This window comes from Bos javanicus, chromosome 5 (genome assembly GCF_032452875.1).
Source record: "Bos javanicus breed banteng chromosome 5, ARS-OSU_banteng_1.0, whole genome shotgun sequence".
NCBI lineage: Eukaryota > Metazoa > Chordata > Mammalia > Artiodactyla > Bovidae > Bos > Bos javanicus.
Window position 1 is genome coordinate 97432553 of NC_083872.1, and position 14446 is coordinate 97446998.

Below are 14446 nucleotides of genomic sequence, written 5' to 3' on the forward strand. Positions count from 1 at the left end.
ACACACACACACACAGTATATTGCTAAATAGATGATTAGAAGCTTCTTTCATTAACAGTAGATAACAACTTAGGAATCACTGATAAATTCATGTATTTTACCTTTGGAAATATGAGTGGGATTTAGTGACAGGATACCATGTTGTTTCCCTGGATATGTTTTTAATTTTGAAGATTTTAAGTTTTCATTTATAAAAATTTCATTATAGATTATATGTTGAGTCTCACTTCTGTTAAGTTTTGCATATTTTTAAAATCACATTTAAATAATCTTCATTATAAGATCCTGCATCTACTTTTCAGAATACAGCTCAAATAAAATAAATTTTTTTATTAATCAACATTTTTTTCAGTATTGTCATATTTACACTTCCAGATCCAGAAATTGAACTTGAACATACCTCTATATTTTTCTCATCATCTGCTTTCTTATAATAATGATAAAACAACCCACTATAATAGCAATTTATATTAGTTAGGGCTTCCCTGGTGGCTCGGTGGTAAAGAATTCGCCTGCCAATGCAGGAGACCCAGGTTCGATCCCTGGGTTGGGAAGATCCCCTGGAGAAGAAAATGTCAACCCACTACAGTGCTGTTGCCTGGGACAGTCCACGGACAGAGGAGCCTGGCAGGCTACAGTCCATGGGGTTGCAAAGAGTTGGACACAACTTAGTGACTCAACAACAACATATTCGTTCACTTTAAATGTTATAATAGGCAAAAACTGGAGAAAAATGTCAGGTAACTTCCCTCCCCCAAATACCCTTATTAACTAAATAAGGCTTGGTTGAGAGTTTTCACAGTATCCTGACCCAAATAAAATACTGCAATTCTTCACAACTATTAATAACTTCACATTATAAAATACAATTAAACTCTACAATATTTACATCCTTGTAGGAAATTGGTCAAGTTAGCTATCATATGCCAGAAAATTGAAGGATATGACCAGAGCTAGTTACATAATTTGCATCAGTCAGTTTAGTTGCTCAGTTGTGTCCGACTCTTTACAACCCCATGGACTCTAGTATGCCAGGCTTCCCTGTCCATCACCAACTCCCAGAGCCTGTTCAAACTCATATCCATTGAGTCAGTGATGTCATTCAACCATCTCATCCTCCATCATCCCCTTCTCCTCCTGCCTTCAATCTTTCCCAGCATCAGGGTCTTTTCCAATGAGTCAGTTCTTTGTATCAGGGGCCAAGGTACTGGAGTTTCAGCTTCAGCATCAGTCCTTCCAATGAATATTCTGGACTGATTTCCTTTAGGATTGACTGGTTTGATCTCCTTGAAGTCCAAGGGACTCTCAAGAGTCTTCTCCAATACTACAGTTCAAAAGCATAATTTGCATGACCCAGTGCAAAATGAAAATGTAGTATCTTGCCTGGACATAAATCAATCCCCCCTTTCCAAGGGTCTATCACCCCAACCCATGTCAGACAGGTGAGCCCAGGTGGAGTGTGGAGGGAGTCTAGGGACAGGGGCAGAAATGGGGAAACGGCCCTGGGGCCCCAAGGGGTGGCAGAGAGAGGGTGGCCAAGAACCTGTCCCAGGGAGACAGACAGGTGATGAGACACAAAAGAGATGGGAGGCAGGATCATGCATGAGCCGAGACTCCAAGTCCCATCTGACTTCACTCATAAAACAAATTCAGGGACTTCCTGGTGGTTCAAGGGTTAAGACTCCACCTTTCCACTGCAGGAGACACCAGTTCAAGCCCACATAGGGGATTTAAAATCTCAAATACAATAAATAAATTTCTTAAAAAATATTTTTTTAAGCCAATAGCTTTTTCATTAAAAATAAATAAAACACAAATTCAAGATTAAATTATCAAGAATTTGAAGATGATGATGGCAGGACATTAGACTGTAAGCACAGGAGCCCTCTGTGTATTGTGCCCTAAACAACTACACTGGTGGCAATCCCCTGAAGCCAGACCTGGAAAGGCCAGTGAGCAAAAGAATCAGTGATGTTCCTCCCAGCCAGATCAACCCATCTCATATATCTGGTCCTCACGTGTTTACTAGGATAGCTGAAGCTCCAATATTTTGGCCTCCTGACGCAAAAAGCTGACTCATTGGAAAAGATCCTGATGCTGGGTAAGATTGAAGGCAGGAGGAGAAGGCGACGACAAAGGATGAGATGGTTGAATGGCATCATCAACTCAATGGACATAGGTTTGAGCAAACTCCGGGAGATAGTGAAGGACAGGGAAGGCTGGTATGTTGCAGTTCATGGGGTCACAAACAGTTGGACACTACCGAGCGACTGAACAACAATGATAGCTGTTTTGGGATAAAGGGTATATGATGCATTCTCCTAATCAATATTTTTCTTTCTTTCTGATCCTGACCCATTTGCCACATCTAAGGGCTTATTCCTCCTAGGGCTTGTCCTCACAATATGAAACATATCAGGAAAGTAACCTGGTACAGCAGCAAGAATGGGACCAGGAGTCAGACAATGCTGGCTGTCTCCCCTAACATCCCACCCTTGGGTACCTCCCTTTATCTCTCTGGGTCTCTGCCTCCCTGTTGTTAAAATCCTCCTATTATCATGGTGGCTTCCTTATTATTATTAATGAAAGGGTTAGATTAGGTCACCTCTAACATTCCCTCCAGCTTGTTTCTAGGAGAAGGAAACAACACAAAAAGATGTTTGGCAAAAGGCGTTTGGCCTCTTGACAGTTTTATCTCCATTTTTAATGGACTTGTAATCAATATACTTTGATTCATCAAAGCCTGAGCTGTTTGGTGTGATGTTGTCACAGCATAAAAGACAAAAGGAAGGAGATGTGAGTAATTTGAATGCGTGTAGGCAAAGGGAGCCCTCTTTCCTTAGGGCCTAGAGAAGATGGGCTAACTTTATTACCCTAGATTTTAAAATAACAATAATTAGTACTTGAGACAGTTCTTTTATCTAAGGTGCTCAAAGGGCTTTGTGGTCATTAACCCATTAATTCACCTGCCTCAAGCCATCAGGGGGTCAGGAGGAATCTCCTTAGAAGACAAGTATGCCAGGAACTCTAACCTCATAACAGTGAGGAATGCCCAAAGGGGTTGACCCTCTCTGTCTCTCCTCCAAAGGTCACCAAAATGGTCATCTTGGAAGAATTAATGGGAAATCCTCTCCTGCTGGTCTAACAGCAACTTCACCATTCACACGTGGCTTTGGGTGAATCCTCCCAGATGTCATATTTCCGCATCTGGAAAATCCCTTTACCCTTAATGTAAACTTTATAGAAAAGCTTTTACAGCTTCACACAAACTGTGATTGTGCCCAAAGTGAGAAAAGGGGAGGACGCTTCTCCCTAAAATAGTCTTTTCTCAAAGTGGGGGAGTAAAACACGGCTTTTTAAAGTTAAGGAGATTCTAGATGATAGAATGCCACTTCAGAATGAATTTGTCCAGAGTTTGTTAAGATTCTTATCTCAGGTGGCTTCCATTTAAAAGCATGGGTTGGAAAAGCACACTACTAAAAAGTAACTTCATGTGGCCTGGAATTCTATCCTTAGAATCCTTCCATTAATCAGTTCATCCATCACCTAGGAGGTGCTCCCTGCAGTGCCAGGTGCTATGAGGACATAAAATGTGGAGCCTAACCCCCAAGCAGCTATAAATCTAACCAAAGGGATCAACTACAAATAAAAGAAATTAATAAATGTGTTGTTTTTATTGGAAAAGACCCTGACGTTGGGAAAGATCGAGGGCTGGAAAAGGGGATGATAGAGGATGAGATGGTTGGATGGCATCACCAACTCAACGGACTTGAGTTTGAACAAACTCCAGGAGACGGTGAAGGACAGGGAAGCCTGGCATGCTGCAGTCCATGGGATTGCAGAGTCACACGTGATTTAGTAACTGAACAACAACGACAATTGTTTTTGTTATTATTTATTATTTTTTAACTTTTTATTTTGTATCAGGGTATAGCTGATTAACAAGCTATATCATTAATGTTATGATAGTTTCAGGTGGAATGCAAAGGGACCCAGCCCTACATGGACCCCAGATCACAAGGAAACTTGAAACCACACTATACATGTATCCATTCTCACTAAACTCCCCTTCCATCCAGGCTGCCACATAGCACTGAGCAGAGTTCCCTGTGCTATACAGTAGGACTTTGTTGGTTATCCATTTTAAATATAGCAGATGTCGATCCCAAACTCCCTGATTATCCCTTCCTTCATCCTTCTCCCCTGGTAACCATAAGTTCCTTCACTAAGTCTGTGAGTGTTTCTGTTTTATTATTAGTTATTATTTAAATTCATTTTATTTATTATAGTTATTCATACATTTATTAATACAAATAAATTGGGCAGAAAATATTATTTCCATAACTTTGGACAGTACAGACTGTGAAGTTCCCTGAGAGTGATCAGTGAGGGCCAGAGTGATGAGGGTAGGAAGGAACACTCACAGAGGAGATAAGATGAACTGGATCTCCGAGGCAGAGAAATTACTTGGGTAAGAAGCAGGATCAATGAGAATCGAGCACAGAGGATAAATGGGAATAGAATAAAAGGCAGTTCAGGACAGGGACAACCTCTAAGAAAAGGTGAGCAGATGGGAGGGAGAAAACTGACCTGAATGAAAAACAAGGCCTGGAGAGGAGAAAGAAATATGGTTGGATGGTGGAAGTTGGGGCTGGATCATAGGGAGACTTGAAACCACACTAAAAAGTACTGATTAGGGTCTTCAGAAGTCCTCTGTTGGAGCTTCCCTGGTGGTTCATCAGTTAATACTCCATGCTTCCACTGCAGAGGTGCAGGTTCAATTCCTGGCCAAGGAACTAAGATACCACATGCTAAAAAATGAATAAATAAATAATATTTTAGAAGCAAATATCCATATATTTAATAACCCATAATAAACCATAATGGAAAAGAATATGAAAAATAATATATATATATATATATATATGTATACACAGTCAAGGGGTTCAGACATGAAATAACACAACATTGTAAATCAACTATATTTTCAACTTTTAAAAATTAATTATAGATAAGTAGTAGGAACCTACTGAACAGTACAGGGAACTCTACTCAATACTCTATACTGGCCTATACAGGAAAAGAATCCAAAGAAAGAGACGATGTAGGTATATGTATAATTGATTCACTTTGCTATACGCATAAAACCAACATTGTAAATCAACTATACCCCAATAAAATTTTTGATTAAAATTTTAAAAATTATTAATTTAAAAAATGAAACTAAAAAAAAAAATGAAACTAAAACCTCCAAACTTTTTTTTTTAATGCAAATATCCATGAAAAGAACCAAAGAGTAAGTAAATTTGAAGGGGGGATTAGGGGTGGCCTGTGGCCAGATAGCCTGGACCCTGTCCTGCATGCTGTATTATACATCACCGCAAGAGAAAAAGAATATGTTATACCAATATGAGCTGGAACTGTTAATTGCACATTCTTCTGTCTTGGGCCCTGGGAAAGCCTCAATGGAATGAGACCCAATAAGAGTGCATTCTGATAAGGGTGAGGGGAGCAAGGAGAGAGGGAAGTTATACCAAAGGCCTTGGCAATCCCGGAAGAGCTGGTCCAGGTAGAGCCCCCACCTTATGCGCAGCCAAAGCTTGAGGAAGGACCTCCAAAGGAGAGGAAGGTGGCAGAGTAGAAAAGTCACATTTCCCTGAAGTCACAGAGATGGCAACCAGTGGACCTTTTAATGTGCATGATCCTTCTAATCCTTTATGGCTCAGCCAACCTTTGATTCCTTTGGAAAGGATGCTCCTTTGGATCTTAAGATCAAAATAAAGATGTGGGAAATACTCTGGAGATGGCTTTGTAGGGAGTGGTGGTAGTTTAGTCACTAAGTCATGTCCAACTCTTGCAACCTCATGAACTATATCCTGCCAGTCTCCTCTGTCCATGGAATTTTCCAGGCAAGAACACTGGAGTGGGTTGCCATTTCCTTTTCCAGGGGATCTTCCTGACCCAGGGATAGAACCCGAGTCTCCTGCATTGCAGGCAGATTCTTTACCACCGAGCCACTTGAGAAGCTCTTGGTAGGAGTAGGTCAGAAAAAGAACGACGTGTCCTCATGTGGCCAAGGGAAGGCCTTTTGCAGCCCCCCATCACATCTGCACCTGTGGGGAAGAGGCGGTCTTTCCTAAAGCCACACCCCCTTCAGGACCTCCCTAAGGTCAAGGTGCCTCTAGTTAGCAGTAAAATGAAAAACAGTTGTTCTCACCAAAGAAATCTCTGTAGACAGGCTGCTGGGAAACTTGAATAGGTGTGTCTTTCTGACCTTCCGGTTCTTTTTATAGGTTCTGTAGGAACCCCAGTGGGTGCCTCCATCCTTCCGCCCATTTGGGGAGAGATTAAAGACACTGAGGTTGTCTCTTTCTTACTCATTGGCAGTTACAACCTCGAAGCCACTACAGCCTCAGCCTCCAGCGTGGACACGGAGGAGGTAAGTGGGAATGAAGGGACCATGCCCTCAGCTGTCAGCCTGGGTCACTCAAGCCAGCTGGCTTGGGAATAACCAGAGAGGAGTGGAACTAGGGGTATTCAGCTGCTAGGTACTGTTTCCAAATGAATATGTGTGATTTTTTTTCTAGACAACCGTACTCAAGACAGAGTTTGGTGCTACCTCTCCAAAAAATTAATTGAGTGCAGAGACCACTTTGTAAAATTCTTTGACAAATTAACAGCAGATATTTAAGCATAATGTGTTGGATTGACTTGAATTAAAAGAAGGAACAGTCATTAAAATGACTGGGAAGAGCCTGTCTCCTTTGAGGAGCACTTCATGTCTTGAATGATCAAATGGTCCATTAATGTTGACAACCCTTGTTCTGGAGCCTGCTACAACTGGAGTCCAGCAACCATACGCACGTTGTCACACAGCCCATCTTTATGAAAAAAATTCTGCCTTAGGCTTCAAAAAGCCTTGGTGGAAATTATGACATGAAATTCATGAATGATCCAGAGTCCTCAGGTGAAGATGGTTCTCCTTTCCTAGCAGGACAGAGCTAGGATAGTTCTGAGGGGTGGATAGTTCTGGGCTGTTTCATTCAATGTGTCCAGGCATCTTCATCTGGGAATCAGAGATACTATAGTGTCCTGTCCAGGACTACCCAACAGACGTTCTTGTGGGTAAACGTAAAGTCGTGTTGTTTCATTCTGGTTTTTTTTGCAGGGGAAAAGAAGATCGTTCTAGTGAGGTACCAACAAGTCACCATGTATGAGGACTGCAAGGAGTCCACGGGGGACTATTACTTCCTCTGTGACACTGAGGGAGCATGGGGCATTGTTCTGGAGTCCCTGGCAGCAGTTGGCATAGTGGTTACAGTCATGCTGCTCCTGGCATTTCTCTTCCTCATGAGAAGGGTCCAAGACTGCGCCCACTGGAATGTCCTCCCCACCCAGTTCCTCTTCCTCCTGGGTGTGCTGGGGCTCTTTGGCCTTGCTTTTGCCTTCATCATCCAGCTGAATCAGCAGACTGCCCCCATCCGCTACTTTCTCTTTGGGGTCCTCTTTGCTCTCTGCTTCTCATGCCTCTTGGCTCATGCCTCCAACCTGGTGAAGCTGGTCCGGGGTCGAGCCTCCTTCTCTTGGACGACAATTCTGTGCATTGCAATTGGTGTCAGCCTGTTGCAGACCATCATCGCCATTGAGTACGTGACTCTCATCATGACCAGGGGTGGCATGTTTGTGCACATGACACCCTATCAGCTCAACGTGGACTTCGTGGTCCTCCTGGTATACGTCCTCTTCCTGATGGCCCTCACGTTCTTTGTCTCCAAGACCACCTTCTGCGGCCCTTGTGAGAACTGGAAGCAGCACGGCAGGTTGATCTTTGTCACCGTCCTCGTCTCCATCATCATCTGGGTGGTGTGGATCTCCATGCTCATGAGGGGCAACACACAGCTCCAGCGGCAGCCCCAGTGGGACGACCCCGTCATCTGCATCGCCCTGGTCACCAACGCGTGGGTTTTCCTGCTGCTGTACATTGTCCCGGAGCTGTGCATTCTCTACCGATCGTGTCAGCAGGATTGCCCCCTGCCAGGCAATGCCTGCCCCCTCCCGACTTACCAACGCAGCTTCAGAGCAGAGAACCAGGAGCTCTCAAGAGGTACTCTCTGGGGAACTTGGGGAGGCTCTCCTGTGAGCAAAGCAAGAGGAAAAACAGGGCCAGAGGATACAGCAGGAAGGAACAAAAATGGAATGGTCAGGATCTAGTGTTAGTCGCGCAGTTGTGTCTGAATCTATGTGACCCCATGGACTGTAGCCCACCAGGCTCCTCTGTCCATGGGATTGTCCGGGCAAGAGTATTGGAGTGGGTTGCCATTTCCTCCTCCAGGGGATTTTCTCAACCCAGGGATTGAACCCAGGTCTTCCGCATTGCAGGCAGACTCTTTACTGACTGGACCACCACGGAAGACCTAGGGAAGTGACTAAATAGCTCAAGCCTAGAGAGGCAGACAGAGTCAACGTTAAACTTTTCTGAAAAATCAGTTCATCCAGAATACAGAGATTCATGAGGAGAGGCCAAGACAGAAATGACTCAGAGGTCCTAAATAAAGAGGGTGTAGCTCTGAGTATTGTTACTGGATAAAGAAAGGCACCCACTATAAAAGGAGTTTACCAGCCCCAAATTAGGCTTTGGTTGTGCCCTTGCATGACATAGCGTGCTAAGTCCAGATGTTTTGCCCATCAAGTGCAAAAGTCACCCCTGGCAGCAGTGACTGACAGTTTTAAAATTTAAGTCTCAAAACTAACTTCCCCTAACATCATAGTAGACTGATTCATACGACTCATCATCTCATTAGAGTCACAAAGCCCGATAACTTCTGGATGTCTACTTTGCAAACCATTCACTTCCTGAGAGCCTTCCAGGTTTACAAAAAGTGACAGGAAGTGCCATTAAGTGAGAATTCTGAGCAGAGGCTCAGATGTGTAATCATTAATAGAAATAAAAGAACTTGCTTATGTGACATTTTCATAATAATTTCTGGGTCAGATTTGAATCCTTATGTAAGACCAAGTCACCTGACTATACATTTGTTAAAGAATAAAATGTATTATCCATGATAACAAGGTGACTTGGACTCCAATAACCTGGGGGAATAAATGGCTAATATCAGTGATCTAGAAATACATCAAAACTCATTAATTCCTTTCTGAAACATCTGGCCCATTATTCATAACCCAACATCACAGTTTTACATCCATTTCTGTGTCTTAATAGGCATCTGATTTCTCACAATGTATTTCTAATGTGCAAAGAGGATGTTATTTTACATATTGCATAGCGCACATTACGTTCACCAGGCTCAAAAAAATTAATAGAAGCTTTCCTGTTAAGTCATACACTTTTTGAGCTGTAATCTATGGCTAATTACACATTCAAATTAATTCCTGTTCAGATAGCTGCATCCATTAATTCTGTTCAGTTCAGTTGACCATGAATCGGAAATTGAGACTACACATCCTTTCTATATGAGTTTTTCATTGCTTTTGATGATGTGAGGTTCATGGCAGAATTGCAGAGTCAATCTTTCTTGAAATGACTTCTCATAGTTCTCACCAAAAAATAAGATAAAACTTCTATGTCTGCTTTGTCTGCTGTCATATGTCTCTGCTGCTGCTGCTGCTGCTAAGTCGATTCAGTCGTGTCTGACTCTGTGCGACCCCATAGACGACAGCCCAAAAGGCTCTCCCACCCCTGGGATTCTCCAGGCAAGAACACTGGAGTGGGTTGCCATTTCCTTCTCCAATGCATGAAAGTGAAAACTGAAAGTGAAGTCGCTCAGTCATATCCAACTCTTTGCAACCCCATGGACTGCAGCCTACCAGGCTCCTCCATCCATGGGATTTTCCAGGCAAGAGTACTGGAGTGGGGTGCCATTGCCTTCTCCATCATATGTCTCTAGGAAACAAAATCAGAGAGAGAGAGTTCTTAGTGTTTCATAATACCCAAAACACACTGGGACTTGTAACGATCAATTTTCCACACCCCCAAAGATTAGGCAGGTATTTAAAGTGTTCTAAGAAATGTCCTATGGAAAAACAAGAGCTTTCGAAAGCGCAATGTTTCCTTATAACTGTCTTTATACTAGAGCATTGGTAGAAAATCCATTTCTGCCAGAGATAGTCATTGTCAATGCAATTTGATATTTTGTGGGAAGAAACATCAGTGGCGTAGAAAAGAACATGTAGATTACTATCCAAAACTGGGCAGAATAACCAGAAACTTAAGCTTAGAGAAGGGAATCAGGATGGAGGTTACCTGGAAAAATTAGATGTCAAAAATTAGAAGAACGATTCAAACTCAGGAATGTACAAAATGACACCTAGCTTGGAAAAAACATACAAAGAGATGCAAAATAGATAAGAACGAAAGCAGTACAGTGTAATAACAATAATGTAAAAAATTCTAAGTGTTGCTGTAGGTCAAGAGCTGGCAGTGGGAAAGCAACTCACAGCTGTGTTTGTTTTTGTCTGCTCAAGAAACAATCGCAGTGCTGTGTAGACAGATGTGTGGTCAGCAAGAACAGTCAGGCCTTTGTTCTCAGCATCGGTCAGTCCCTGACAAGAATACCCATTCCAGCTCTGGGATCCACTCAGGACAAGTGTGGGGATCTGGAGAGGTTTGGTGGAAAACCTCAAAGATGATGAAGGGGTTATAACATTAGACCTATGTGGGAAGGTTAAGAAGATGAAAGTGAGATGGTAGTTCTTAAGCTTTAGATGCCTTTCTCACCGACATTCAGTTCTCTCTAAATTCTGTACCAAAACACATTTTGTTCCAGTCTGTGAGGCATGCATTTGTCATGTGACTCTTCTGATTTATAGCTGTGATTGCAGTCACATAATTATTTGATTTACCACTGGGGTCTGAGACCAGAATTAATCAGTTAAAAGAAGAGTAAGACAAGAGGGGATTAGCAAGGAATTTCACACATATGACGACTTCTCCCCAAGAGGCTGTTGTCCTGTTTTCTGTCTCCAGCTAAAGATGAAGGGTAGAAATAGACCCAAATGGAAGCGCGAAGCATTCAGATTAAATGCAGAGTTGGTACGCTGAAATAAATCAGCAAAGGGGATTAAGGCTTTCATTTCCCTGGAAGTCTTTCAAAAGATTAGTCTTTAAAGATTCTCTCTAAAGTGATGTATGGACTTAGTTCAAAGATATAAAAACATCTAGATGAAGAATAAAAATCCAATCAGGCATATTACTACAAAACACCAAGAAAATGGGTATAAATAGTCTGTGCTCTGAGATATAAACATGTTCCTGAAAAACTGCACATCAACTGAATTTTTTAAATCAATTGCTCTTTTAACTGAGAATTTTTAGTGTGACATCATTTGCAAAGATCCTAAACCTAGAGTATCAGGGGACTTCCTGGTGGTCCAGTGGTTAAGACTCCACGCTTCCACTGCAGGGAGTGGGGGTTCAATCTGTGGTCAGAGAACTAAGATCCCACATGCCTCGGGATGTGGCAAAAAAAGCAATAAAAATCTAGAATATCAGCCATGAACCATTTTTTATGAAAGGAAAGCTCCTGTTCTAGTAGTGCCTACTTTATCTGTTCTAGATTACTTAGAATATTGTTTTATCAAGTTCGCTAAAACCAAGACCCATGTGCATTTTAAAGAATCACGTTATTGTGGGCATTTTTTCTATCCGTTGTTTAAATATCTACAGACAAATCTAGTATGATTTTTTGGAAGGTATTAAGACAGAAACGAGGCTATGCAATGTAAAAAAGGAGTCAATGAATAGCAAATGATGGAAAACAGGAGAAAAGCGCTCTTGCCAACCCAAGCCCTTCAGATTATTTTCCTTACCGCAAATACCAGCTTTTGCTCAGCATAGAAAGTGATGATGAGGCTTCAGCCCCTTCAATTACTAAGCACAGAGGTACTTTTCCTGCATACACAATTGTGATCTGTACGCAACCTTCTTCCGAAGCTTTAACAATGCTCTTTTTTAAATCACAAATTTAAAAAAAAAAAAAAAAGTAGCCTCAGTGGAGAATTTATTTTTAAAGGAAGGAGCCTCTTTGCAAGCCACTGAGCCCCACCCTCCTCAGGTGCTGTTTCCAGGTGAACCTCTGACACTAACCCAGACCTTCCCTCCTTTGGCTTTCAGCCCGAGACAGTGATGGCGCTGAGGAGGATGTAGCATTAACTGCATATGGTAGCCCCCACTCAGCTGCAGGTAAATGTGCTCATCTGCATTCTCCAAGGAGGGATGGAGGAAGCCCACCTTCCTCAGGCGAGCTGTCAGGCTTCCTCTCCAGTGGTTTTCCTGACCCAAGAGAGGATAGATAGGGCAGGGTCATTCCTCCAGACATGCAGAGCCTGAGCCATCCAGACTAAATCCATACCAGGGCAGTGCAATGAAGCTAAATCATGCCTTTTGCTTCTTCCCAAACCATTCCCAACCCTCAACTGCCACTGCCATTGACAATAAATTCTGATGCAGGTGAATGTCCCTGAAAGAAAAGGCAGCTTGAAGGGTTCAGGTGGAGAGTGAAGAGGAGCAAGCTCACCGCTTTTCGCCTTGGGGACAAAGGGGAGGGAGGTTAGAAATATGCATGAGTGTAGGAACTGTTTTTAGCATCAGTGGTCTAAATGCATCTCCTGGACCATGCTGGCTGCCTCTCTGAGTCACTGTCTGGGCCGCCCCAAGAACTGGGCTGGGTCTGTCAGCATCATCTGGACACCCATGTGGGTGCACCCGTTTTATGCCTGCAAAAACAGGGACACTGCTGAGGAGAACCAGAGGTAACCTACATTGGTGCCATGATGGCTTGAAGACAGACAAAGCCAAACAGCCAAAAATACCACTTTGGGACACATTTGTATTATGGGGTCAGAAGCCACTAAGATCCAAGAGAGAAAGCCATGCCCAGACTGCTCCTTCAGTGAACTGAACTAGGCAACTGTAACTAGGTTAAGCCCTTTGGTCTGCTATCTAACGTTGCCTTTTCCTAGAATGACAGGCCAGGACATAGCTATATCATTTGCTGTAATTAAGCCTCCTGAGGGTATTTACACCATGAGAAAATCTTCACTCTCCCCGTCAAGAACTTCTTGGGTTACTTTCAACTTCCAGTAATTTTGCAAACAGATTCTTACTAAGGGCTAAGAGAAAAAATGATGTGGGTAGACTCAACATTTTTTTTCTTTTTTGTTTAATTAACAAAGGATTAAATAATGGTGAAATGACAATATTTCGGGCATAGTGTTGCAGAGTATCATCCCCTATGTTGGCTGAGAAAGCTATTAATGGCATTTCTTCCGTTGCAGATTGTTGATGCCACACAGAAATATCTCATTCCACGGGCTAAAGGAAGCCCCCAGCAAGATGCACAATTATAAAGTCCACAGAAAACATGAATCGTGAAAACCCAGAAGATCCTCCCAGTGTCGTCCCCATGGGCAAGTGGGAAGCCTATCTGCCAATAAAGCATCCTTCCTTCCCTGCCTCCTGGTCCTCTCCATCCATCTGGAGCCCTTCCTCAGGACACTGCCCTTCAAGCATAATTACAATCTTTCTGGCCACCCTACCGTGACTACGTGTCTCTTTCTTCATTCATGTAACTGAAAGATTCTCTTCCCCAGCAATGCTAGGACAAATTGGCGCCTCTTACTAATGAGACCAAAAGACCTCAGTTTGATGAACGGAGTCATGCTAATGTGACAAAGTACAGATTTGCCAAAGTACAGATGGCAGTAGCAACTTACTATTGGATAACTCCTCTAGCCATTTTTTTTAAAAGGGGCCCCTAAATATGATTGACTCAGAATTTGCAATAAATGTCATAGCAGAACCCTCAGGATCTCCACAATGGTACATTTCAGGAGCTTGCAATCCGGCAGGTTCCTCCCACAGCTTAAGAACTCCCATGACAGCAAGTATGGCATAGACATGACTGAGGTCAGTGACTTGCTTTGATGAACCAGTAACAGCAAGCTAAGAGCCACCCAAGTTGATGCTTATAAAGGATTTCAGCATTGTCACCCATCCTCCTAGTTTTTATCCCCAAAATGATGACAACAGCACCTTCAACATAATTTTGTTTTGTTTTGTTTCAAAGGTGAGAGGTGTTTGAGTCAGCTGACAAATTTCAGTAAACCCATTAAAGACATATAGAATGACTAATGCTGTTTCCCAAGATGTTTCCCCTAAAATTAGTAAAGGTAAAATTGAACCTCTTTGTACCAAATTGCCTCTGAGGCTTATCCTCATTTTATCAAAATTTGGACCATGTGTGTGTTAGATTTGGGGGGTTGTAAGGCTGCAAAGTGTCTCCTTCGGGCTGTCTGAGGAATGGAATTGTAAGGTTACACCTTTCAGGAAAGAGAGAAAACCCTGTCTGGGAACCCTCTACAGTCCCTCAGCCAGGTTCACAGAGATGGAACACTGTCGGGTGTTGAGGGGACCCTGCTTTCTCCCCAT

At 42.7% G+C, this 14446-nt stretch overlaps 1 protein-coding gene across 2 annotated transcripts; it reads left to right on the top strand.

Moving 5' to 3' along the window:
• Nucleotides 1-5631: 5631 nt before the first annotated feature.
• Nucleotides 5632-13684, top strand: GPRC5D (G protein-coupled receptor class C group 5 member D). Of its 2 annotated transcripts, XM_061417798.1 has the most exons (4): nt 5632-6439; nt 7169-8104; nt 12131-12185; nt 13281-13684. In XM_061417798.1, exons 2-4 carry the CDS (start codon nt 7210-7212, stop codon nt 13363-13365), a joined length of 1035 nt encoding a protein of 344 aa, XP_061273782.1. In that variant the 5' UTR covers nt 5632-6439; nt 7169-7209; the 3' UTR covers nt 13366-13684. The 2 variants fall into 2 exon arrangements, with proteins under 2 accessions (XP_061273782.1, XP_061273781.1); XM_061417797.1 differs by lacking the exon at nt 12131-12185 and having other exon boundaries at nt 13294-13684.
• The last annotated feature ends 762 nt before the right edge of the window (nt 13685-14446 follow it).